Here is a 26757-nt window from a genome sequence, read left to right as displayed (position 1 = left end):
CAACATGGCCGCCATCACTGTCTGGACTTCTGTCTGGTGCAGTGTGTCTCCTTTAGTGCTGGACACACCCAGCAGCTGAATAACCACAACTGCAAGTACACTTCACTGTGAAAGCAGCATTTGTCAAATTGTATAAAGGGCGTTTCTGAAGGACAAATGAATCAATGCATTGCAACAATGTTTCCACCAAAGTCATTGTATGTTTCCTGAATTTATTGGATTCCATTGTCAGACAATTCCAGCTCAGTATCAATTTCGTTAATAATTCAAAGGCCATTCGTTGCATCAAACTGCAAGGCAAGATCAGACTCAGTGCTGGTCCACTCTAGCTCATAGAATATAAAGTTTTTCAAACTTTTTCAAATTTCCAACATAAAGATTTTCTGTCTCCTGCATCCTTTTGAAAATTAATATGCATGAATTGCCATTTGAAGCAAATTAAGTCATTGTTTAACTCCTATTTTTCAACACCTTTCTTTCTTGTCTTTATAAAGAAAGTGAACCAAATTTTAATTACAAAAAATAAGCAAATAAAATATAACTCTAAATATGTATATTGTGTGAATGACGTGTAGACTTATAGCCCTGTATGCTCATATTTCGGCTCTTTGTATTGAGTTGTGGACTCCTATAGAGCAGCTACACACGGTAACAAGTACAGAAAGCTTTCTAGATATTCCAGAATCTGCACCTATTCCATCTGTATTTATTTGGATTTCGTACTTCCCGCGGAAACAGTCTGTTTTAATTTATTCCACCAACGGCCCGCCTCCAGGCACACCTACCCAGAGTGCTTTCAAGGACTTCTGGTGTTGTGACGTTAGCTGCAAACCCATTTTTATAGGAGTTGATGAACAGTGTAGGAATTGATAATGAATTATTCATTCATTTTCTACCGCTTTTCCTTACGAGGGTCGCGGGGGGTGCTGGAGCCTATCCCAGCTGTCTTGGGGCGAGAGGCGGGGTACACCCTGGACTGGTGGCCAGCCAATCACAGGGCACATATAGACAAACAACCATTCACACTCACATTCATACCTATGGACAATTTGGAGTCGCCAATTAACCTAGCATGTTTTTGGAATGTGGGAGGAAACTGGAGTACCCGGAGAAAACCCACGCATGCACGGGGAGAACATGCAAACTACACACAGAGATGGCCGAGGGTGGAATTGAACCCTTGTCTCGTAGCTGTGAGGTCTGCACTCTAACCACTCAACCGCCGTGCTGCCCCGATAATGAATTATCTTTTTAAAATATCATGCACTATGCATACATTGAAACTGTAAATGCTGAGTTGCAAATGTAACAGTGAAAAGAGAAGTCCAGCCCCCAGACCTTCACATTTTTTAAATGTGGCCCTCATGATTACCACAAAGAGCTCAGCTTCAGTTTCAGTACTCTGCTTGTAGTTTATGTATTTGAATGCATTCGGAAAAAAACATCATTAGTCTCCTTGAATGTTTTAATCAATCAGAAAACATTTAGCATATTGCTATTGCTTTGAGTGGCGAAAAGGGTGGATGCAGCCAAAGTCTTTGAAAGCAGCATTTCTGATGATTAAATTGAGTGCTCTGCTGGAATGGGCCATGCAACACAGAAGGAGGCTGATCATGTTGTTTGGCTCAGGGTGGGGTAAACCAAGGACGAGGAGGACAGAGAGAAAGGGACAACACATACAGTGTAGTTTAGGTCATTGGCATCAATATTTCATAAATTACCCCAATTGTACCTTGATATGTGTTGTTTGTGTGTTTCTACTTAATTACTCTGAGGTGTAATAAGAGAAGATATCGAGCGTGTTATTTATTTAGCTGATATAGATTGAGCCTCTGCATATGCTGAAAGGAAGAACTGACATCTTTTTGCCGGATATAAAACACTCTGTCCTCTGTCAAGGTTTAATGCAATGAGATATGTCTCTACTGCTCCTCCCTTAGTCATTCCTGCCCACTTCCCCCCCACCATCTCTGTCCCCTCCCTAATGAAATAATGAAATTTCCATCCCTGGCTGTCCTGCAGGAGCTGACACTTGGACAGATTCACTGGGGCAGTGCAATAGCTGAGTCATAAAGGTTTCAGTGTGAGTCGGTTTATAGACAGGGAAGTGGATGAGGGTGAGACATGAAAGAAAAACACTGGCGTCAGCTCAGTGATCACACAGAGACTAGAGATATATCAGAACAATGAGACGCCAAGTCAAATAAAAACAAAACAAAACAACTTTTTTTTTTTTTACTTTGCTGCTTTATTCAGTTAAGCTGAATCGTGCAAAAATCTCAAACTGCTTGGCAGCTAATTTGATACTATATACCATAAAAATGAAAAACACTGCATACGCTTCGGGTTTATGGGGCTTCATGGCTTTATTATTGCAACACATTATGGATAGTGAGGAGAGAGTATGATTCTATTGCATGAGATTTCAGGAATATATTCTGATACAATTTCACAAAGGTGCTTGCAAACAAATCTCCGTACAGATTTTTTTAGTTGTGTTGCTTATGACATTCTCATAGCTTTGATAATAAATAACATACATGCATGCAACAGATAGGACTTGCTTCGGTCGTATGCAAACATGAAACAGTTAGGCTACTCTGTTTTGCCATGTTTGTCATCAGCCTCTTCATCCACTTCCTTTTCACTTTCTTCCTTCTCATCTTCACCATCCTCGCCATCCTCGCCATCCTCTTCCTGACCAGATTTGTTCTCTTCTTCTTCGTCGTCCTCTTTGGGTGAGTCCTCTGCCTCATCCTCTTCAGGGAGAAACAAGATTTAGAAGTAATGTATTGATACAGTCGAACATATTTGATAATATATATGACATTATGTATTATAATTCAATCAATATCACCGTGACAGTGTTTTTATGTTATATTTACAAATGATTAATTACTTTACTCATTACATTGCACAGCTGTAGTGAGTTTATATGAACATTGTGATAAATAAAACATACTCACCTTCCCCCTCAGCTTCATCTGTTCCCTCTTCTTCATCTCCCCCTCCCTCCTCCTTTGTTTTGTCCTCTTCTTCTTGAGGAGGTCTTGCCTCCGCTTGCTGTGCATCACTTGCAGATATTTTCTCCTCAGTGGGGATTGTTGATCTATACAAGCGGGGGGCCAGTAGGTATGGAGCAGCAGAATGCATTTGGGATTGCATGGAGACCACAGTTCTTCCAGGAGGTGCACCAGCAAACATGGTTTGAGAGTAAACAAAAGAGGACCTCTGGTCACAGCGATCTAAGCGGTTCTCTTCTCCTTCGAGCAGCTTTCTAATGTTGAAACAAAAACAAACACAGCAGAATTATAGAATGGAATTATTAGTGGCATCCATTTCATAAAAAAATCATACAAGTAACGTGCACAAATATGACCTGTAGGCCGCAATTTCGATATCCAAAGCCATTTTCACATTCAAAAGATCCTGATAATCTTTCAAGTAGCGGGCCATGTCATTCTTGTTTGCTCTCAATTCTTCCTCCAGTTGCTTGATTGCATCCTGTGTTGGAAAACAAAATTGTACATTATTGTATACAATTCACAGTAAATGTACCAAATATTATTTGTAACAACACAGTTTCTCACCTGCAGTGCAGAAATCTCAGCACTCTGTTTCTCCTCCACTTCCAGCAGTTGGTTCTCCAAAGCTTGGTTTATCTCTCTGCCGGCATCAATCTCCAACGTCCTATTTTTGAGCTGTCTGCGATATTCACCAGCTTCATCTTTGACATTACGCACACTCTCTGTATTGCGAGCGGTGCCTACCGCCATCACATTCATCTTGTTGCAGAACCACTCCTCTGCTGACTGCCGATTGCGTTGTGCCAACGTCTCATACTGGGCTCGGATGTCCCGCAGAGCGACTGATAGGTCAGGTTTAACGACGTTCATCTCCACTGACACCTCGGTGCTGTATTGTATTTGGGCCTGGAGTTCTGCAATTTCACTCTCGCAGAGACGCTTCAGGAAGGCCAGCTCATCCAAGAGGATTTCAACTCTTTTCTCCAGTTCAGTTTGCTCCATGGCTGCTTCATCTGCTTCCTTCCTGGCATCCATAAGCCTGCCCTCTGCTTCCTCCCGACCTAGAACTTCATCCTCATATCGCTTTTGCAGGTTCTTCAGCAAGCGCTCCATGTCATCCCTGTGGTGTTCGGCAGCTTGTCTCTCATGACGGGCCTCGTCCACTGCAGCATTCAGCTGGCGGATCTCGTGATCATAAACGGCCCGCAGATTCGATGGCTCTGTTTGGCGTTGCCTGAGCAGCAGGCGTTCAGTCTCCAGAAATTTGTTCTGCTGCTCCAGTTCATGGACCCGATCAATGAAGCTTGCAAAGCGGTCATTGAGGTCTTGCAGCTCAGCCTTCTCCTGGGTCCTTATTCGTTTGAATTCAGAGGTGACTTGTGCTGCTTGGTCAAGGCGGAGCTCGGTGGCAACTGTCGACCCCGGAGTAGAGAGCAGGAAAGAACTGGCGGTAGCTCGACTGTGTGTAGGAAAATTTCTGTATGACGATGCATAAGATGGCGGGGCAGAGTGACTGGCGTATGCAGCCCTTGACTCTGTACCTCCACTAGATCCATATCCTGCGCTTCGCACAACCACTCTCCTCTTGTAAGTAGAAGGGAAATAAAGGTCGAAGCCGGAGGAAGTCATGACTTGAGACAATCTGCTCTACAGTATGTCTTGAGATGTAGCTGTGTCAATTGCGCAGTGATTCTGCATTACACTGGCTTTTATAGAGCCTGTAATGACTGTGACGTAAGATGCTTTTTGCAGGCATGCTGACAAAAGGAATTGATAATGGAGCCAGCAAACCAGTCTCAGCCGAGAGAGAGAGAGGTGGAGTGATGATGTATGTGAGTGGCAGAGGGACTGCAACAAGAAAGGGTCATCAAGGACAAAACCCAGTGTTACTTCTTAAACTGCAGGCCATTATGTTATTAAAAACGTGTTGCTGGGCAAAATCATAAATGTAGTTTGTTATGGTAAAAATAAAACATACAGTGGGCATTGTTGTATATATGTTTTCAGTAAACACAGTTAAACTCACTGAAGGGATGAGGCTCTTTTGCAGTGGAACCAATCAATCTGAAATACTGTAATGGAACGTTTGTTCTCTGGTGGGTGTTTGATTACCAGGCAGGTAGATTATTTGACCTCCTAAACATGTCTTGAAGGTCAAACAGTATGGGGGTCTAGTCTGTTCGTGAGATGAGTTGAGTTGAAAGCCGGACTTGAGTGTTCCGCAAACTCTTTTATCTGTATCACTATGGTAAATTAAGCTAAACTCATAGTCTGGCAAGGACCAGGTTATGTCCAGTCTTTCAGCTTAAAATCGGATGTGAAAGTGACACTGTTTCACTGTTTAACTAATTCGGAGATAGCATCTCCATTTATTTAAAAGCTAAAGTAAAAAAATAAAAAAGAGCATTCCCTGGTGATATTATCCATCTATAAGTCTATATGTTAGGCTCACATAAGCACCAGGAACAAAATGCAATTTGGAATGTTAATAATCAGGCCAATATTAGCAGATGTAAACGTCACCATAGTCCTTGCGTGAGTACTCATGTCAACACTGCCATCTAGTGGCCACACCAAGATACAACAAATTATTTATTTTTTAAATGGGTAACTGTTTAAATGGCACAGTTGTGCGCCTTGATAAGTGTGTAACATGCCCACTACATGCTCAGCATTATTCTTCATAACGCTCCATCATAATTTCTTATTAACTTTTTTGTAAAATACACTAGCTAGTATCGCTTCACCTTTTAGCGGAAGTAGAATAATACGAATTGAATTTCACACAAAGCCGAAACCGAACTTAAGTAACTTAAGCTATACATTTTACAGACTACTAAGCCACTAAGGTAGTGTATCTTTATCGGAATTGGAGGTAAATAAATAATCTCGAATTAATGAATTCACGAATATACTTTTACAAATGCATCCTTCACTGCAATATTAAACATCGTTTATAGTTTTTTTTCTTGAATGCGCGTCATTCAATATGCAACTATTTGATTGGCCAAACGAATCCTGAATTCTCCAATGAGCGATGATTTTACTAGTGAGTTGCCCACGTCAGTCGCTGCAGAGATGCTCACTCTCCAGAACAACAACAAAGGCTGATGAATTGATTAAGTTTTCAACTTAGCTTGTACTTTTGATTGCAGTGTTTTTCGAGTATACTGCCTGAATAAAATAACATTGTAACTGCAGTGGCTGTCGGGGTGGGAATGAATGGTAAGTCTGCTTTTCTACCGATAGATTGCCCCGGTAAATAAAACACTAGCCAGCCCAAATTTACGTCTGCCAACATTATGGAACCCTAATGGATCTTTGTAGTTGTTCCTATTACGTCGGATTGCTATTCGTTACAATCGCAGCACCACTACTAAAACGAAGATTTACTGGGCTTTTTATTTGGAATCCAAAGCTGTCTCAGGGTAAAGCTAAGCTAACCATGCTATACTTTCATTGACATGAGTCGGGTTAGCTAACATTAGCGGCAGTGTCATATTTGACCTATCCTAACACAAATGACAGTAACATTTTTATTGCTAACTCGTTAACAGATCCGACGAAGAGGTGTTGAAAAACAAACAGCAGCAAAGGTGGTTGATCTGCTCTCAGATAGCGCACCATCTGTGTTTTAAAAATGGTAAGGTGCTCTATTCAACTGCTGCACCGTATTTAAATTGTGCAGTCCCCATACATGATAGTCTGATTTTCAATTTGTGTTTTTACAGATTCGTATCGCAGCATTGAATGCAGCTTCGACAGCTGCAGATGAGTCTCAAGACCCCCTGAGAAGTAAAAAAAGTAGAACAAAAGAGGCTCAGGTACTGGCACTGTTAATCTAGCCATACAATACCTCCTTAATACTGCATATTTTGCTGATGTTGTTCTGTCATGTCTTCAGGAAGCAGAAGCGTTTGCTCTGTATCACAAAGCTTTAGATCTGCAGAAACATGACAAGTTTGAGGAGTCTTCTGAGGCATATCATGAGCTGCTTAAAACACCACTCCTCAAAGAGGTAAAGTAGCATACAAGTATAGTTGTTGAGTATTACACTTTGTGACAACACAAACAGTAAGAAAAACCAGGCAAGCCCGACCTGCAGAAAATTGTAAATCACCTGCACTACAATATTGTAAAATATTATGGCTAAGTGTTTAACAAAGACAAACTGAAAATGTAAATTCCAACGCTTCAAAAGTCGGCCAACTTTTTAATGTCCATCTCGTTGATATTATCCCTCAGGTCTGGCACAGCCGGGAGCAGGGGAACAGTACTTTTTTGGAATTTTGCCCATCATTCACAATCCTTATGTGAAACATGAACACTTATTTCTGTTTTCCGTGCATATGTAACGCAAGAAAACAAGTTAATATGAACTAGTTAACAATGCACATTATTGGGACACAGCTTTTTTGACGCTTAAGCCACGTCAAATCAATATCAGCAAAAAACTCCAACAGTGTTCCATTTACATAACTGACCTATATATTAGCCGACTTACAGCGATGTTGTTATTTTAGCAGATAACGTGAAGTACTATATTTCTGGCGCAATAACACAATGCCTCGCTACAGGTGAGCGACAAGATAGTCCCTAGTAACGCTGCCTCCTGGTGCTGGTACTGTGTTGTTAGTTTTGAAAAGTTAACGCTAGCTTATAAATCGTGCTTCACAAGTGTATTGTCACAGGGTTGTCACAATAAACCGAAAAGTTGGTCAACTTTGAGATTTCTTTTTGTAGTCCAAAGTGTCTCCCAATGACACACATCGTTAACTAGCTCATATTAACTCATTTCTGGCGTTCTAATGCACAGAAAGTGAAATAAATGTGTTCATATTTCACATAAAGATGGTGAATAATGGGCAAAATTTTTTAAAAAGTGAAGTTCCCCTTTCCGCTAGTTCTCCTAGGTTTTTGATTGAGTGGGGCTAATGTTTTTTTTTTTTTTAAATATTGGTGTTTTTGTGAACAGGGCATTAATTATCAATAAATGAATACATTGATTTAAAAAAAAACACAATTTAGTTTATTTAAACTGTCTATTTATTAAAGTGTCTCAGTCAAATGTTTCTTTTATTTTAGGCCATGCCCTCAGAAGATCAGAGCATGGGTCTCAAGCATCCCGGATTGATGTTGAAGTATTCCACATTTAAAAACTTGGCCAGTATGACTGCATCCCGAGATGACCTTGATACTGCAATGGAGTTCTACTTGGAGGTCAATCAATAAAAATATCTGATATGATGCACAATCCTGCTAAATTAAAGTTGAAACTATACATTATGTTTATAAAAGGCTTATTCACAAAAACATCTGACCAATATCATTAGTCTTATTAACTAGCTATTGGAATTAATTAATTAATTCCATATGCAGCCACTAATTATTTGCAAACAGCTCAAAAACAAATACTGAAGTCAACAAACAAAGTTGACTACAAACAAAATTATCAAAACATGCATCACATTACTAGACTCAATACAAGGGACAATACTACATTTTATATAATAATGTAGATGCATATGACTTTATTTCACGTCAAATCACTGTCATAGTCTTATATTAGATAATGGTGGACATGTTGCATCTACCTTTTACAAGTAATGCACGACATTATGCTAGTAAAACTTGTGTGCGAAAAAGCTAGAATGTTCTCTGTGACGGGCCCTGACAGCCCATTTCTGCAAGGGCGTTATTCTTAGGGGCACTTAAAGGGGACCTATGATGCTTTTACCACTTTTCTGACCTATAAATGTAGTTAGAATGTTGTACTCTCATGTTAAACGATGCTAAAGTTTCAGATAATTAAGTTTGTGCATTTGGAAGTGAGCTCTGAAAGAAGTGTAGGATGACTCAAAAGGCGTGGTAGAACTGTCCCTTTGTGATGTCACAGAGGGACAGACTTCCTTATATGGTTCATAGTTAGGAAGGCATGTGACCAATCACTGCGGAGTGGGCATGCCCAGAGGCGGGCCGTGGGTGGAATAAATTAAAACAGACCGTTTTTGGCAGGAAGCATAAATCAAAGGAAATACAGCTGGAATAGGTGCAGATTCTGCAAAATCAGAAACGTTTTCTGGGACGGTTATTGTGTGTAGCTGCTCTATAGGAGACCACAATTCAATACAAAGGGTCGAAAACAGAGCATAATGGGTCCCGTTTAAGTGTAGTATATTGTTTTACAAAGTCACAGCTTGTTATGGTGTAAAAAATTAAGTTCTTCGGAGCGACAGAATCTCAGCGGAGTCAAAATAATTAATATACCGGCTACATATTCACTTAGAGTGATTCATCGTTATAAATCATAAAACTGGTTGTACTCTAACTACAATCGAGTCACTGTTGTACAAGTGTTCATGAACTGTTCATAATCTTGTCTGTTTTTTTGTAGGCTGTTTTATTGGATTCTACTGATGTGAACATGTGGCACAAAATTGGTCAAGTGGCCGTGCGGCTGTTGCGCATTCCTCTAGCTCGGCACGCCTTTGAGGAGGGATTGCACTGTAACCCAGACCACTGGCCATGCCTGGACAATCTGATCACTATTCTCTACACACTATGTGACTACACCTGTGCGTTTAACATTACCATCCTCTCATAGCTGTCTATTTTCTATCATTTCATGTGTAAAAATGATGAGCATCTCCATAAATATTGCAGGTTGTTTGTACTTCATCAGTAAAGCTCTTGAAAAGGATCATTGTTACACTAAAGGCCTGGTGTTGAAAGAGAAAATCTTTGAGGAACAGCCCGGTCTTAAAAGGGACACAATGCAGATGTTCAAGAGATGGTGATTGCAGTTGTCTTTCTATTGTTTTTTGGACTTATTTTTAAAAATGGGCTATATGACATTGAATGTGATGTGTTTTTTGTTTTTTTGCAGTGACATGTCTGTTCACTACGTGGAAGTGGAGGAAGAGGAGCGCAAAACCATTTTGGAAGAAGCTTTGGATTTACGGAAACGCAGACAGGCTCTCTCTTACACCGAACCCACCCCTGATCTTGTCTTGATCAAGCCCATTCGCTGTCTCTCGTAAGTTTTCAAATTTAGTTTTTTTTATTTGTTAGAAGAGTACAGCAGATGACTTGTTTTTTTTGGGTGCCTGCGAATGGTGAAAATATGTGTGCTATTCATATGCTTGTGAAAATGTTTAAGCTTCATACAAGATGCATATAACAAATAGTATGCGCAAAGTACAAATAGTATGCACAACGATGAGCCAATTCAAGAAACAATACAAGCAGTTGATGTTTGCTAAATACAAGGATGAATAGTCTTGAACCAGTCATGATGTGCTATACATATCACTATATTGACACTTACTATGGTAACCATTATGTCATTGGATGCTCATATCACCTCGTACTTTGGTACGTGACAAAAATAAAATAAAATAAAAAAAAACTTGAACTATATTAGGAAAGCAGGAAGTGAACAAATGTAACAGTTACTGATTGTAAAAGTACCAGATGGAGGGGTAGGATTTAATAAGCTTTGCTTCTTCCTACTCCTTTTGGACATGTGGAACTGTGAACTGATTATGTGATGCATTCAATTGTAATCTGATGCATGTTCAAATGAAATAAAACCATTACCATTTAAAAAAAAAACACTACAATAAAGTGGGCCATTCGTTTTTAAATAAATATAGAAAAAGTAAAATATATATATTTTTTTTAATAACAAACCTTTTAGCGATGCTGAAATCCACGGCCAATAACTAAAGAAACAAAATATAAAGGGGACATTTTAAAATGCCAGCAACTCAAATATTCTTGAAACTAAACAGTAGTATTTTTAGGTAAACATTGTTAGACGACACAAGCGTGTCATTTAATGGCAGGACTACCAACGTGTCAACTGCATCAGGCTTAGCAGCTGTCTGTCTAACTTTCTTGTACATTTGTGGTAGAGCTTAATTGCGACTTCAAAACGTCTCTGAACATCCATCATTTTCTGCAGTTTTTTTTTAAAGCTGTTTTTTCCAGTAGTGCAACGGGACGTACACCATTCATGTACCTCCAACCCGCATATTCGTGTCTCCATTTTTCCGAGAGACAACACTTTCTCAACCACACTGCAAGGTGCCTTCACGGACACTCTGAACTTCCATCACAACATAGCTATTATGCTTGAATGTGTGCTATAAATAAACAGAAACAAAACAAGTAGATTTTTTTTTAGCAACATTTGAACTTGAGTTCACTGTGATTTGCGTGGTGTCTTTAATTGCACTTCCTTGTTGCTCATAATAACACAGTGTGTATGATTCAAATATTCTGGTACTATTGTAGAAACGTGTGTTAGGCAATTAGATGTATAGGGTCTTAGCTTGATTACATTTTAGTTCATTTGGAGCTGTTAATAGATACATACAGGTATATATAATCCTGTCCTGTCGTTTATCTTTCTGTTAATAACATACACACCAGGAATATTTTCAAATGGTGATTAACCGGTATTCATTTGAAAGCCATTTAATCTGATTAATAATTTTAATCATTTGACAGCCCTAGTTGTTCACTAATGGACTGATTTAGGAGGTGTTTCTACTGTAGTGTCTATTTAAAGTATTTCAGGACATTCTGGGTTTTATTTCAAATACCTGTTCAGACAATGTAATGTAACACAGGACTGTTGTTTCAACACAGGTGGAAACATGTCGGTGAAAGCCTTGTGGCAATGTACAGATATCAGACCACATGTGGACCACCACGACTAGGTCTTGGACGCAGGATTGACTTGTCGTCATACCGTGACCCCAACCTCCTCCAAAACCTTCCTGAACCCTGCAGTCCAATCAGCACCGTCCAGACAACCGTGCTGAGCAGCAGCCCCAGCTCATCTCTTCCACCTACTGTCCTCTCTGAGCCATCAGCGCTCTCTCAACCTGCCACTCAAATTTCTGTTGTAGAAATTACCACAGCAGCTCCACCTGTTGGTTAGTAGCAGAAACAACTGCTGGTTTCTTTCTTCATGCCTGATACTACTGTAAAAATGTAACAATTTACTGCAGTGGAAAAAGTGTACATGTCTTAACATAGTTCCTACGTATTTGCAGTTACGGGTATGGATGTTTGCCTGACAGACAAGACAAAGAAGGCACCAAAAAGGAAACGTACGGTAGAAGATAACGGAGAAACGGCCAAGCGCCGCTCTGCACGGGTTCGGAATACTAAATGTAAAAAAGAAGAGAAGATTGATTTTCAGGAATTACTTTATAAGTATCTTCCTTCCAGGTAGCCATCATCTCTGTCAATTATGTTTGTTGTCTTGTGTTGTAATCTGTATGTGTAGCAAATGATTCCTTTTACACCCAATGTGCTGGTTTCTTGCAGGCTAAAGAAGTTTGATCCTGATAATGAAGATGAAAGTCTGAGTAATCTTGAGACACAGTGTGACGGGAAAGAGGACATACAGCCTCGTCATGGAAGCTGCCATCCAGTCGATGCAGTTGAATACATGGAATCCGGTAAACTTGGATTTAATAGTTGTTCATTTAATAATGTGCATCTTTCATTTTAACAAATCATATCTTCTTTTTTGTAGAACAACAGGATGTTCATAATTTCATACTGAGAAATATGACCAATGGAGGAATACTGGACCTGATGCTGTGCTATCTGAAATCAGTGGGTCAGAAGTTCATGGAGAAGTGGCCTGCTGGTCTGACTGCTGTGGTGCTGGAGGTCTACCAGGCTTGGAGGAAACATAGCTGTGGTCTTCCTAACCCTTTGTTTCGGGACTGTAGTAACCAACATATCCGGGTAAATGAAAGATAACAGTAAATCTGTAATTAAGAAACAGTCATCAATAGCATTCACTTTGGATTTCTCTTGAACCTACAATTTTGTGATCACAATGATTACATTGTGATGAGTCAGTACATTTCTGCTTCATGGACAGGAAATGCTGGAAATGAGCTTGGCCTGTATGGAATTGCAGTTGGAGCAATGGTCGCACAATAAAGGCAAGATAGGTGTGTATGTTTAGTGTTGTTCAATTAGGAGCTCACCAACCAATTTGACCAACCAAAAATGTGCATTTTTCTTGGATTACATTTTTTTCCCCTCTCAAAAGTTATCTGTCAAATAGAGGCAAGCATTTTTAATAACTACTTTGTCATGTTTTTTCCTTTTTAGTGTCTCCTAGAAGAAGCAGCAGTGGTTCCTGCAATGACATAGCTGAGAATGAATTCCCTGGGAAACATTTCCAGGCTGATTTGTTGCTCCTGGCTTTAGGTTCATCCCAAAAAGATCTATTTGAGGACAACTGGTTAGATGTCATGGTGCGTGTCTACTGGCTGAAGGCTCGTTTCCTTGCCCTCCAGGTAGGTACATGTGTGTTTTTTAACCTCTTGACTGTATCAGTTGTACGCTCATCTCAACCAGATCCGACAAGGGTTGTAATGTCTCTTTGCTCTTTCTAGGGAGACATGGACTTGGCCCTGGAGAGCTATGATGTCTGCACAGGGCTGTTGCAGAGCAAACCAAAGTCTCCTGAAGGGAGATATTATACAATCAAAGTGCCAAATTTGAGGGTAGATGCAGCAATCTCTGTAGAGGAGGTCAGTGTACTGTTTTATTGCCCACAAAATGTTTTATCATTTATTTTAATAAAAACATTTTTTTTCTGTTTTCATGGACAGATTGACAAAAGATTGAAGTCTCTGGAACGCTGTCAGTCTTTGGAGGAAATCCAGCGCCTTTTTGAATCGTCTGACTTTGAGTCAGTCGTGCGCCTGTTGCAGCCAACTCTTAATTATGGCAGCAGGAGTAAACATTTGGACTTTGTTAGTTCAGCACCAGAACGTCCTGCTCAGCTTTTACTGCTTCAGGTTGGATTACGCTACTTAATGCTATTTCTTAATTCTGACACAAAGGGCGTCTTTTGTCTGTTTAATTTAGTATGTTTATTTAATTTAAAAGCTCTAGACATTCAAATGTTAAATACTCTTGAGAAATTAAGTTAATGGCTTTTGTGGCTACTGTGGCAAAATTTGCTATTGTGACAGGCCTACTGGTGCATCTTCTGTCATACAGAATTCCCTGTTGAAGCTACAAGACTACCAACAATGTCTAGAAGCAAGTGAGCTGGCTATGAATGAAGCCCTGCAGCAGCTAAACTCCTCAACAACTAGTTCTCCACCTGCAAAGGAGGAATGGGTTGGCACTATAGCAAAGCTGCTGGATGGCATTGAGGTCTGCTTTACTAAGGACTCACAGCTCCTTAGCAATGTTGCACACTTCTCTAGTATGGCTCGACTGGCAAACAATCTAATTCAGGTTAGAAAAGAGCGTGAATGCAAATTTAATAATTGTATTGTGTTAGTTTGTCTTGGATGTTAATATGTCCTGCGGTTGTTTTTTCAGTTGATTGACCTAAGCATGACTATTTCTGACGATCCCAAAGAGCCTTATTTCTTCTCTGTGCTGCCATGGATTATTCTATATCACATAATCAAACACGAAGAGGCTGCTTTTAGTTGTATGCTTCAACAGCATGTTGCTGTCGGAGATGATGAAGGTTTGTTGAGTCTTCATTTGCATGCAGTTTTTTTGCTTTGTCATGTTAGTGACTGTGCAAACATGAATTTTCAGATGACTCGGACTCACCGATGCTGCCATCCTCTCTGATGCTTCTGAACACTGCTCACGAGTATCTTGGCCGTCGCTCCTTGTGCTGCAGTTCAGGTGGAGCACTGCTCAAGTTTTTTGTAAGTCTGTTTGTGTACTATGTATGCCTTGAAACTTCACATAACATAATTCTTGGTGTGACTTGTATACAGCCTGGTTTGACAAATATTGTCATAATACTGAATATTATACCTACTTCCGCATAGGTTCACATTTTGGAAAAAGAATTTGCAGCCACAGCCAACAATGATTCACATCCCTATAAAGAGGAGTTGGAGATGGCCTTAGAGCAGTGCTTTTTTTGTCTATATGCATACCCCAGTAAGAAGAGCAAGGCCCGCTTCCTTGAAGACCACTCATCTCCTCAGGTAAGATACTCCAGTCCTCATAGAAGTGATCACAGATATGCAAATGTGGCATTTTTTTATGACAGCAGCAAAATACTGACAGATTCAATTATCATTAATTGCTACACCTGAATTACTGTACATAAAATCGAAGCCATTTATTGACATTTTTCATATACATCTTTTTTGAACCATTAACGAGGACATTTGTGAATGGTTGTTTGTCTATATGTGCCCTGTGATTGGCCGGCGACCAGTCCAGGGTGTACCCTGCCTCTCGCCCGAAGACAGCTGGGATAGGCTCCAGCACCCCCGTGACCCTTGTGTGGATAAGTAGTAGAAAATGAATGAACAACTAAGACATTATCTTTCTCTCACCAAAACACTGTTCATAAATAGACAATGTAAACCGTAAGTGATTTAATAGCCAATCCAATCCACTTTATTTTTACAGCATTCTATAAACACTGTTTCGAAACCGCTGCACAGACTAGTAAAACCGTAAATAATAAGTAAAAGTACAAATTTACTTCAGTCAAAACTGAAAGATCAAATAAAAACAAAGACACTTCACACACTAAAATATTAAAAACAAGAAGTAAAAGAATAAAAGCAATACAAGAAGTAGGTAAAAAAAACTAAAATTAAATAAAGCCAATCAAAACTAAAAGACACAAAGGACCACCGTACTCGAGCCAAGTTAAAAGCCAGAGAATTTTGTAAAAAATGTGCTTAATTAGCAAATGCGTGTGGCAAACCGCACGTTGGTGAAAGTGGTTCGCATGTTGGCCACACAGTCAGGTACTCCGGTTTCCTCCCACATTCCAAAAACATGCTAGGTTAATTGACGACTCCAAATTGTCCATAGGTATGAATGTGAGTGTGAATGGTTGCTGGCGACCTGTCCAGGGTGTACCCCGCCTCTCCCCTGAAGTCACCTGGGATAGGCTCCAGCATACCCCCACAACCCTCATGAGGATAAGCGGCATAGAAAATTGATGGATGGCATTGTTGACTCGAATGCTAGTTAGTTTCTGTTTTATTATTAATGGCATCAAATTAGTAGAGGAGAAATTGATCAAAACAAAAGTTAATGACCGGTGTTTTTGTAATTTCTGCACAAGACCACTAGGGGGTGACCTTAGTTGCAAATGCATTTGAAGGAAACCCTTTGAATTGCTTATTGAATACAACTCTGGAAGAGGTTTCCACCAGAAATCCCAGTTGAGTTTAGTGCTTTAAATATGTTATTTATAATATTATTTTAATACAATAACATTTCTCACAATTACAATGAGAAGTATAATCTGGTGACTGGTCTTTGGAACTAATCAATGTGTTGCAGGTGGAGTTGCTGTGGAGTGATGCCCTTTTCATGTTCCAGTATTTTAAACCAAAGTCACTGCCTGAGTTTGATAGCTACAAAACAAGCACAGTATCTGCAGATTTAGCTAATCTGTTGAGGAGGTTTGCAGGAATTGCTCCCCCAAGTGAAACTCCCACCCTCACCATGGAGGAGGTAGCAGCTTACATCGAAGATATGACACATAAGGTTAGTCTGGGAATATATAGATCAAACAACTGTCAAGTGCGACAAGTTGTATTTTATTTGTTCATAAATTTGATGTGTCAATAAGATGCACTTTTCATTCATTGCTTCTTTTAAAGGGGACCAGTTATGCAAATTTTTCGACGTTTTGTATTGAGTTGTGGACAGCACGCTACTTCTGGCTTCAGCAGCAGTTTGGCGGATAGATCACGTTCATGTTCACAAAAACAAACTTTTGCCTGAGCTTGTTTCCTAAATAGAGAAGCAGAGCTTGGGGAAGGGCAGAGAGCGTATAGCGCCTACAGCCGCGCCCATAAGGAAGCCCACTCTTCTGCGACACCACAACAGTTTTGCAACACCCTCTGAAACGGAGCATTTTGACCCATCACCAAACTTCTTTCAGGGCTCACTTTCAAAAGCGCAAACCTGAATTTTTGACATCGTTTAACATAAGAATACAACATTCTAACTACATTTATAGGTCAGAAAAGCATAATAGGTCCCCTTTAAATAGTATTTGGCATTCAAGTTTTTCATGTTTTGTCATTTGTTTTTAACAAACTCTTATGTATGACAAGTATAAAAGTATGGCTGACCCACACTAACTATTCAAAAGTGTTCAAACCCTTGTTTTTCCACTCAAATATTTTCAATGTGTTGTTTTCTAAGGTCCCAAGCCTTCCCGATGGAAGCCCTCCTGCCCCTCCGATTATTAATGAGATCTACTACCTGCTGGCTGATTACCACTTCAAGAACAAGGAGCAGTCCAAAGCCATGAAGTTTTATATGCATGACATCTGTGTTTGTCCAAACAGGTATGTCATCTCTGATTTGGCAAGTTTTGGTTTTAAAATTAATTTGTTTACCTTTTGTTGTGACTGCTTTTTCCCCCCGACTTTTCTTGCGTTGATGTTCAATACGTCTCTCTTGACAGGTTTGACTCCTGGGCAGGAATGGCCTTAGCAAGGGCCAGTCGCATTCAGGAGAAACTCAATTCTAATGAGCTAAAAAGTGACGTACCCATATGGAAACACTCGCAGGCAGTGCTCAACTGTTTTAAGCGGGCCCTGGAGATAGACAGCTCCAACCTGTCTTTGTGGATCGAATATGGAACCATATCATATGCTTTGCACTCCTTTGCTTCACGGCAGCTAAAGCAGTGGCGTGACGAGCTCCCCCCAGAGGTAGTAAAACAGGTGAGGCAAATGTTAGCAAGCAGTTGTGTCATTTGTTTCACACCGGATGTCAGAGGTGTCACATCAATTGGTAGTAGCTGTGTAGTCGTCATCAAAATGGCTTATTAAAGCACTGCTGTGCCTTTTTGTTTTCAGATGGAAGAAAGGAGAGATTCTATGTTAGAGACTGCATCTCAGTGCTTCCAGGGTGCCTCACGTTGTGAGGGAGACAGTGATGAAGAAGAATGGCTCATCCACTATATGCTGGGGAAAATAGCAGAGAAACGCAAACAGCCGCCTGTGGAATATCTGCAGCTTTACCAAAAGGTAAACTGTTCACTTCACATGTTGTGTTGGGCCATATATAACCAACAGAGAGTATTTTTAACAATGCAGTTAGGTATTTACAATAGCCATTCACACTCACATTTACACCTACGACCGATTTAGAGTCTCCAAATAGCATAACATTCATGTTTTTGGGGATGTGGGAGGAGAAAACCTACACACGCCAGGGCTTCCCCAATGATTTTTTGAAGCTGTGGTGGTGGGCTGCATGGGAGGGCGGGCTGCTACCGCTCTGCATTTTTTTTGCTATGACAAATAATTTTTACTACTTATTTATCAACTTCTTTACCTTTTTACAACAACCAGCAGAACATGAACTGAGAACATTGCAAAACTTAATTTTATAATAATAATTTTATTTGTATAGCGCTTTTCAAAATACTCAATTTTGATAATTTACAGAAGAATGGAGTTGAATAAAAGCAAGTAAACAGAGTAAAAGATTCATTAAATCATTTGTTAATACACAGTTAAAACATAATGGCAAAGTAAACATTTACGGTAAAGTTACAGTAAATAATATTTCATTCCATTACTGTAACTATTGTTTAAAAATCTCCCAATTTTTTAATGTTTAATGTGACCGTCGATTTGTCCTGCTTTGTTTGACCGTCCTTGAACACACCATCTACCGTTTTAATATACACAGATGAGCTACTTTACTGTATTTCCCCCATTTTTTGTTCACATCATATCTGCTCCCAAATGCTGATACTATGTGGGAATGCATAAAGGTAAGATTTGATGACTTTGAGTGCTAATGGGCATAATTGTGGTACACAACCTCTCTGAAAAACAAAGTCCACCAAGCGGAATGGTGTCTCTGTATTCATTTAGTGCTTTTCATTTCATGTTGTTCCTGCCATAGTTTTATACAATACATCATAAATAAGACAACAAAGATACAAATAACTTTGGTCTTGCTACAAGAGCCATTTGGCAGGGCTTTGAAGCTGACTTCTAAATCTAAATACTAATTTCTTTCTTTTTCTTTCCGTTAAAAGAAACCACTGTTAGTTAAGCTGTCATGAACAGGTTAACTTTGACAATCCTAATTTTTATATTTCTAATTGTGGTCAAGATGTGTGTAAATAACAAGCTATATATGTATCTATATCGAATATAAATTGATCCATACAATACATTACCTAAAAACACAACTCATATTTATTATTTATTATTTTTTTGCCACGATCAGTTACATGTAGTGGAAACCCTGCACACACAGGGAGAACGTGCAAACTCCAGACGGAGATGTAACAGATTTTAACCTTTTGTAAGTCTGACATGTTACCCCACAAAAAGTAAACATTAATATATTATTTATTTTAAAAACAAGGGAATTTGAGTTAGGTTGAATATACTATATACGCTATAGTATAATATACACTAAGTAGACTGCAAAAAAAGGAAGGTGGTTTCATAATCCACCTACAGAAACAAAGCTTACTGCATCCCTCCTCTCAGAAGACGCCCTTCTCGTTTTTGTGTTTTCTCAAGTGAAAAGAATATATGGCATTAGTCATAGCTCTGTTATGATTCGATTGTTGGAGGCAGGTGAACTTTTAAGATTTCAAATACGATGTCACAAAGGTTGGGTGCAAATAGACGGGTGGTAGTTGCTGGCTAACCAAGCATAGAGAGTCTTTATTATAGCGCTCAACAATTTTCTCTTTTCTGTGTAAAACCCATCCCATCATTTCATCTTTTACTGATATTGTCATGTGATTCTTTACCGGTTTGTTGAGAGTCATCTTTTTAAATTTGAAGGCAGCGCACTTTCTGCATGAAGAGGCTGCCAGATACCCTCGTAAAATCCATTATCACAATCCACCTGACCTGGCTATGGAAGCCTTAGAGGTAAATCACTCATACATAACTGCTATTTTAGCCTACGTGCCTGCAGGTCTGAATTATGAGAAACTTAATGGCGTTGGTGTGTAAAAAGCACTCAGATTGAAAGGAATTGTTACATGTACTTCTTGTAGTTGCACTTTCGTCTCAGCACCACCATCCTAAAGCTTCTGGAGGCTAATGAGCCCAATCTCGACCATGAGGCCTTGTTCAGTTTATTGGTCGATGCAGCTTTAGGGCCTTTTGCCAGAGGGGAAGAAAAGAATATGCCCAGCATACCCAGGTCTAATGAAAAGTAAGTAACCATTAAGACCCTACAGGAATAAGTCAATCTTTTATTGTATAAATACATTTTTTTGTTCTTAATTTCAGAGAGAAATCTACCTCTGTGATGGATGAAGACTTTAATAGCTCTTCAGTAGGCATAGGGAATGTCCTCAGCTCCTCACTTCCATCAGTTGCCACCCCAGGTGTGACATCCCCTCTCTACGTGGCCACGCCGTTTGACCACGATTACGCCAAACGCAAAACTCTTCGACGGCAGCAGTGGCAGCAGCAGCGGCATGAGGAACAGCAGGCTGATGGTACAGTCCCAGTCCTAGACACTGTCTCTGGGCTTGGGTCCTTTGCCACTTTTTTGCACTGGGAAAGGAAGTCCACTTAGGAGCGTTGCAGATTGATAATCACCATGCTGTGTGCTTTGGTTAGAATGATCCCTGTACACTAGCTGTTTGGGATGTGGTGAAATGGGCAATATGGCTACTTGAGTACTTTTCAATACCTTTAATGGCAGTAGGCTTGAAGAGGCCACAAAGGCCTGAATGTGCGCATGTGTATGGGTTTGGCTTTACTACCAGCTTAACCAGCTTGCTTCCCCTTCTATTCTACATTTGTCATCATAACAAGACATTTGAGCAATTCTGTCCTTCAAAGGCATAATCTCTACATAGGTATTTTAGGATGAGTTTGGTGTGGAAGAACATGAGTGGTCTGACTTATCCCCATCAAACACTTTTGAGAAGAAGAGATATATCTAGCCAGGCCCACTTGTCCAACATCCAAAAGTTGTCCCACTACTTAGTCTCCGTGGTGTATGTTGCATCTTTGGTGTGTCTGTAAAACTAAGAAAAATAACACTAAAGGGTGTGATTAATGAATGGGCGTGTGTGTGTATTTTTGCTCATGCTCATGTGTTTCTTTTCTTCATTTTCCCTGGGCACAATCCCAAAAACGTGTGTTAGGTTAATTGGAGATTCTAACTTGTTGGTTGTTACACTTTGGGATAGGCTCCAGCTCACCTACTGAGGTATAAAAAAATGGACGGATGCGCAGTGATGTTTAAATTGGCGTCACAATACACTTTTACATTTTATCCTACTATGAAATACATGGCAGCGTTTCCACAGCTGGGAAAGATTTAAAGGAAATTTTTTTGAAATGATCGTGACCAGGAAAACCATATACTGTATATACATATTTCCATGCATCCCATATTTCATCTCAAGCTTGAATGTGTGGAAAATGCAGCCATATTGCCCATGTTGCCAATTTTATCCCTCCCTTTTCCAGATTCTGTCCTACCTCCCTACCTACATTTCTACCTGCCTGCCTGCCACCTCTTTTGCCTGCTTGCTATTACCACCTGCTTTGCCATTTATATGCATGTAGCTCTAATGGGGGGATTGTCTCCACTATTGGACGAACGAGTCCCTTAACACAATTCACTCCAGCATCTGGTCTGGTACTTCATATGGTGCCTTTTTTTTGTTAGATTTTGGTTTGGGCTTAATTTGTTGAAAATAATTTGGACTTCCTTCAGATGTCTTGTCCTGTGTGAATTATATTTTTCACACTAATGAGATGTCATTGGAAATGATATCCAAATAGTACAAAGGAGCAAAGTCAGAAACATTGTGGGTGGTCTGTTATTGGCAAAGAACTGAAACTCGAGTTATTAAAAATGTGGGACTTATGCGCATGATAGCCAGTCTTTCTGCTTAAAACACTTTAAGGTGATAAGATTGTAGGGCCTGATTCAGACATTCAGTTATCAGGAATTTCATGTTGTTTTCTCCTAATTGTGTCCAGGACAACGCTATGATATTCTGCTGTCCTATTAAGTGTAAAAAGCACCTTGGCTTACATTGATCATTTTAAAGATATCCATCTTGTTTCAAGCTTAGGTGTGAAAAAGTAACTTTACATCGACTGTAATGAAGATAAATTGTCTGAATTAGGTTCTACAGGGGGAGTGACTTTTATTAAACTGCCCTCACTTGTCATTTGATTTTGTAACGTTAAATGCAATGTATAAAAATGCATTCAGAGGTACAGTTCTGTTTGATATTGTTGTAAAACCAGCTCCCCATATCTTCAACAGCCTCACCAGAGTTTGACCATGATTACTGCTTGCCCAGGTCTTCAATATGGCTGGCTTCCCTGAATGGTACTGCTCTCCAAACCCACCAAACTCTCTCAGAGGCTATTTCTTCAGTCAGAAAACAGCTCTGTAATGACGTGCATTCTTAATAGAGGCACCCATTTACACATTTTTTTTTTACTTCACATGAGGCTTACAGTGCTGTGAGATATTTGCTGTTTACTCATGACTGTGAATCCTTTGAATGCTCCTGTGTGTGTTACCCTCAACTCCTGTTTTGGTAATCTACAGTTCTCTGCCAATGATTCTCCAGATTTCTGATAATAACATAGAGGTTAAGAACTCTGACATAGATTTGGACTCCTTTCCAAACTAACCCCATTCGAGCCCACTTTTACCCAACCCTCCTCGTATAACAGCTCCCTTGTATTATGATTACTTATATTCTTAGAAGGATTTGTTGTTCATTTTGGATTTAAGGTCACCAGGATCTTGCAACAATATAGACAGTATAATAAATGTAAATTAAAGAACCATGCATACCCACATTTTAGGGAAAAAAAACGTAAATAAATACCCTTTTCATGATTTTCCAAAAACAACAGTTATTCTTTGAGGAAAATGACTTGTGGTGTTTCTCATTTTCACAGAGCGCAGTCAGGACAGCGAGGTGGTCTTGCTCTCTGACTCCAATTCTACCCAAGATGCCTTCACAGATCCCACCAGCTCACAAGACAGCAGCCATATACCTGCTTCTGGGAAAGTCACTTCTTCATCATCAGAGAGCACGACGCCTGTGAAGGAAGGGCAACCTGCCCCTGAGGACATAGGTACACCCGGACCAACATAATGACATTGGTGATGACAGTGTTCCCAGTCTGAATTGAATAAATGCCAGAACATTGTTATCTAATTCCTAAGGGGATAGTTCAGATTTTTTGACATGAAGTTATATGACACATAAACAGGGAAGTCCATCAACAGTGACTCACTCCCCACTTCGTGTCCTGAGCCGAGTTCTGGTCAGATTTAGGTGCTGAGGAAAGTAGTTCCAGCTCGTCGGTCGGGACAGTCAACAGTCAAGAGTTTGGCTTCTCAAAACAATATGTGTTCAAAAGCATAATACTTTTGCATCACAAAAATTAAGTGGTGCATTTTTAGGTCTTAAAACTGTATTGCAAGTGAACAAAAAGAGACGGGCAGGGTGACAACTGTCACTTTTATCAAGAACATCAGTGACAAGCTAGCAAGATGGTTTGGAGGGAGAGGAGTGAGCTGTGTCTAAAATATAAACATTTTTATGATAATCTAAATTACTCACGTTTTTGGGTTTTTTGGCCATTCATGGGTGGTCTTGGAAGGTAAGCCCCTTGAATAGTAGGGATCTACTTATTTTGTTCACTCACATAATAATAATAGGTCTCCTTCCATTTGACATCAGCATTTATTGTGTTTTTTTCTGCTGCTTCCTGCTTTTAGAATCACATGAAGAACATAGTGGTGCCCACACAGAGGAGAATGTGGTTGAAGAAATTGTGGAAATGGTGGTGGTGACACTGCCTGATACCTCGACTCCCAAAGTCTCGATAGACCCCTGCCTTCCTCCCATGCCTGTTCCAGCCACCCCGCCAAAAGTAGCCTCCTCTCAACAAGCTGGTTCTCAAACCCTAGCCAGCGAAGGTAAAAAGAAGCCAGAGCCCCACACCGAGGTGATTGAGGTACCGAAGGCCCTGCCTGCAGAACATGCCGACCAGAGACGAATACTGGTGGAAATGTGTGTCAGCGGTCTTTTCCTCTGTCTTGGGCGGTTCCCTCAACACTATAAGAGTCTCTACCGTCTTGCTTTCTTTTACACCAACAGCAAGACCCATCAGGTCAGTCCACCGCTGTTATTTCAACTATAAACTATGACTGGCTGCCTTTGTGTATAGAACCAACAATGTTCAGTCATTAAACTAAAGCTTTGATAACAACAATAATACATGTGGCCTTTATACCAGGTAGTGCGGTCTATTTACTGTGGCATTCTTGGGCACATTATTTACAGTATCAGCGGCGATGCTTCGTTGTTTTTGTTTCTCACACTAGTTGCAGAAGGAGGTTGTGTTAGCTCTGAGGCTCTGTGGGTGGAGGTAAATGTGGGCGTTAAACCATGCTTTCGCCGCCAGTTTGGCACAGGGAGGTTGTGTTGCTCTTTACTGTGGTGGCATCCTTCTGTCAGCACTCTGTTAAGCCATTGTAATGCAAGCTCTGTGCCCACTTCAACTGTGGAAGGTGGTGAGGGAAGCTCTCCGGTCCTTTGAAATGATAACATTTTGCAATCATGTCATTCATGCCTTTGTTCCTTTTATTTTTTTTAAACACCGTATCAGCTATTAAACATAGCTTAGGCTTTACTAATTGCAGATTACCATTTTCGTAGATGTTTATGCAATATACCTGTATGTTTTAAGGAAGGTAGTTACATGATTCCACCTCATTATTATATTGAAATGTAATCATGTATGTTTTTTTAATTTATTTATTTATTTCCACAGAACCTACAGTGGGCCCGAGATGTGTTGCTAGGAAGCAGTGTCCCATGGCAACAACAGAAGCACATGCCTGCACAAGGACTCTTCTGTGAGAGAAACAAGACAAACCTGTTCAATGTACGTTCAGCTCACATTGCTTTTTTTAATTTTTGCATTTCTAAACACAAACATCCCACTTGCTTATTGTTGACTTTTGCAATGTTGTCTTAAAGGGGTCCTATTCTTTTTCCACATTTCTGACCTATAAATGTAGTTAGAATGTTATATTCTCGTGTTAAATGATGCCAAAGTTTTAGCTAATGAGGTTTGTGCATTTGGAAGTTAGCCCTGAAAGAATTTTGGGATTGATCAAAACACTCATTTTCAAAAGGTGTGGTAAAACTGCCTCTTTGTGATGTCACAGAGGAGCGGACTTCCATATATGGTTTATATTTAGGATGCACTTTGGGCGTGTGACCGATCACAGCGCAGTGCAGCGCAGTGGGCATGTGCGGAGGCGGGCCAGGGGTGGAATAAATTAAAACCGACCTTTTTGGCAGGAAACACAAATCAAGGGAAATACAGCTGGGATAGGTGCAGATTCAGCAAAATCAAAAAAGTTTTCTGTGCTGGTTATTGTGTGTAGCTGCTCTATAGGAGTCCACAACTCAATACAAAGGATCGAAAAATGAGCATAATATGTCCCCTCTCTCAAGACTATAATAATTATGCTCACTTTTGATAGACAGATAGTCAGAAATTGATTAGTTGACTTTAATAAGTATTCCTGGGAACTTTCTTACTTTGGCTTTTCATTATTTGGCTACATGAAAAGGCAGAATATTAGAAACATCTCTCAAATTGTTTTCCCAACTCATTGAATTGTTTGCATTTGGTCTGTTCAGGTTGTCATAGATGTTTCACTGTTCATCAAGGCAAACTGTCCTATATATTGTTTGAGCTAGAGCTGTTTTATCTAGTTTTTCAGAATGATCTGATGAAGTCCAAACAACACATTGAACAATCCAGTTGAGAGCTGAGAATACAAAGAATTTGAAGAATGAGAATATTCATACACATACCTCCCAATATGATGCATTACATTTCTACATGGCTGTAAACGACAGTATAGTATACCTCGTTAAATGACTGGATCTCTGAGGTTTTCAGTCAAACATGAGCTTTATTACGAGTTTGCTAGTTAATAGTTTTGCTTTTACACAAAACTAGGGCCAGGCTTTAACAACGTATCCAGGTGCGGACTGCAGAGGCATTTGTAGAGACGTCTTCCATGCATCTATTGGATTGGATTATGCAGGTGTTCCTAATGCAGCATCCACATTGTGGAACCTAACTCTATGATGTCTGTCCTCACATTTGTAACTAATGATCTGCCACTGTGTTTGCAATGAGCGCAGGATTGGCATGCCATTGGGTTTATCCTTTTACACCCGTAGCTGCATAATTCAATTGGCCACTCAGAAATCAGGACTGAAAACCAATCATAAGCAGCTCATTCATTCATTTTCTACCGTGGGAGGAAACCGGAGAAAACTCACACATGCACGGGGAGAACATACAAACTCCACACAGAGATGGCAGAGGTTGGAATTGAACTCTGGTCTCATAGCTGTGAGACATGCGTGCTAACCACTCGTCCACCCTGCAGGCCCCATAAGCAGCTCTATAAATGGAATTGCACAGTAGGAGATTGGAGAATGGCTTCCTGTGGAGACACTACCAGTACTTTCTGCACCGGTCATCTGTTCACCCACCTTCTCTGCGTATTTGAATGAGATACTCCAGGAGTTGAACAGATGAGCCATGCTTACATTAAGTCTAAATCCGATTACAATCCATTGTCCGTTTATCGAAAGTGTATATTATTTTGGACATAGTTGTGTACACTGAAGAACCCAGAGCCC

At 40.0% G+C, this 26757-nt stretch overlaps 2 protein-coding genes across 5 annotated transcripts in view; one reads left to right on the top strand and one right to left on the bottom strand.

The window, feature by feature from the left end:
• Positions 1–2350: 2350 nt before the first annotated feature.
• neflb (neurofilament light chain b) lies at positions 2351–4718 on the bottom strand. Its single transcript, XM_058070818.2, has 4 exons — positions 3591–4718; positions 3380–3504; positions 2967–3277; positions 2351–2759 (listed from the first exon to the last, which is right to left on the bottom strand). Exons 1-4 carry the CDS (start codon positions 4653–4655, stop codon positions 2596–2598), a joined length of 1665 nt encoding a protein of 554 aa, XP_057926801.2. The 5' UTR covers positions 4656–4718; the 3' UTR covers positions 2351–2595.
• Positions 4719–6072: 1354 nt separating this feature from the next.
• Positions 6073–26757, top strand: part of cabin1 (calcineurin binding protein 1) — a 40646-nt gene continuing 19961 nt past the window's right edge. Inside the window, exons 1-31 of one of the 4 annotated variants that reach the window (XM_058070866.2) lie at positions 6073–6251; positions 6584–6669; positions 6758–6850; positions 6931–7044; positions 8112–8246; positions 9421–9601; positions 9690–9819; positions 9913–10062; positions 11682–11971; positions 12092–12269; positions 12369–12502; positions 12580–12797; positions 12937–13009; positions 13173–13360; positions 13460–13597; positions 13679–13867; positions 14073–14315; positions 14403–14556; positions 14631–14746; positions 14873–15034; positions 16359–16565; positions 17232–17377; positions 17497–17758; positions 17894–18064; positions 19856–19945; positions 20074–20234; positions 20312–20409; positions 22320–22385; positions 22970–23149; positions 23799–24193; positions 24857–24970. In XM_058070866.2, the coding sequence (XP_057926849.2) occupies positions 6667–6669; positions 6758–6850; positions 6931–7044; positions 8112–8246; positions 9421–9601; positions 9690–9819; positions 9913–10062; positions 11682–11971; positions 12092–12269; positions 12369–12502; positions 12580–12797; positions 12937–13009; positions 13173–13360; positions 13460–13597; positions 13679–13867; positions 14073–14315; positions 14403–14556; positions 14631–14746; positions 14873–15034; positions 16359–16565; positions 17232–17377; positions 17497–17758; positions 17894–18064; positions 19856–19945; positions 20074–20234; positions 20312–20409; positions 22320–22385; positions 22970–23149; positions 23799–24193; positions 24857–24970 (4779 nt within the window). In that variant the 5' untranslated portion in view covers positions 6073–6251; positions 6584–6666. Of the gene's footprint in view, positions 6252–6583; positions 6670–6757; positions 6851–6930; positions 7045–8111; positions 8247–9420; positions 9602–9689; positions 9820–9912; positions 10063–11681; positions 11972–12091; positions 12270–12368; positions 12503–12579; positions 12798–12936; positions 13010–13172; positions 13361–13459; positions 13598–13678; positions 13868–14072; positions 14316–14402; positions 14557–14630; positions 14747–14872; positions 15035–16358; positions 16566–17231; positions 17378–17496; positions 17759–17893; positions 18065–19855; positions 19946–20073; positions 20235–20311; positions 20524–22319; positions 22386–22969; positions 23150–23798; positions 24194–24856; positions 24971–26757 lie in introns of all 4 variants that reach the window. The other 3 variants (XM_058070864.2, XM_058070867.2, XM_058070865.2) reach the window with 3 other exon arrangements.

The sequence above is a fragment of the Doryrhamphus excisus genome, linkage group LG3 (genome assembly GCF_037039965.1).
Source record: "Doryrhamphus excisus strain RoL-2023G ecotype Guam linkage group LG3, RoL_Dexc_Guam_v1.1, whole genome shotgun sequence".
NCBI classification, from domain to species: domain Eukaryota; kingdom Metazoa; phylum Chordata; class Actinopteri; order Syngnathiformes; family Syngnathidae; genus Doryrhamphus; species Doryrhamphus excisus.
Note: the sequence above shows the minus strand (reverse complement) of the source record. Positions and strands in the feature narration are given on the sequence as shown.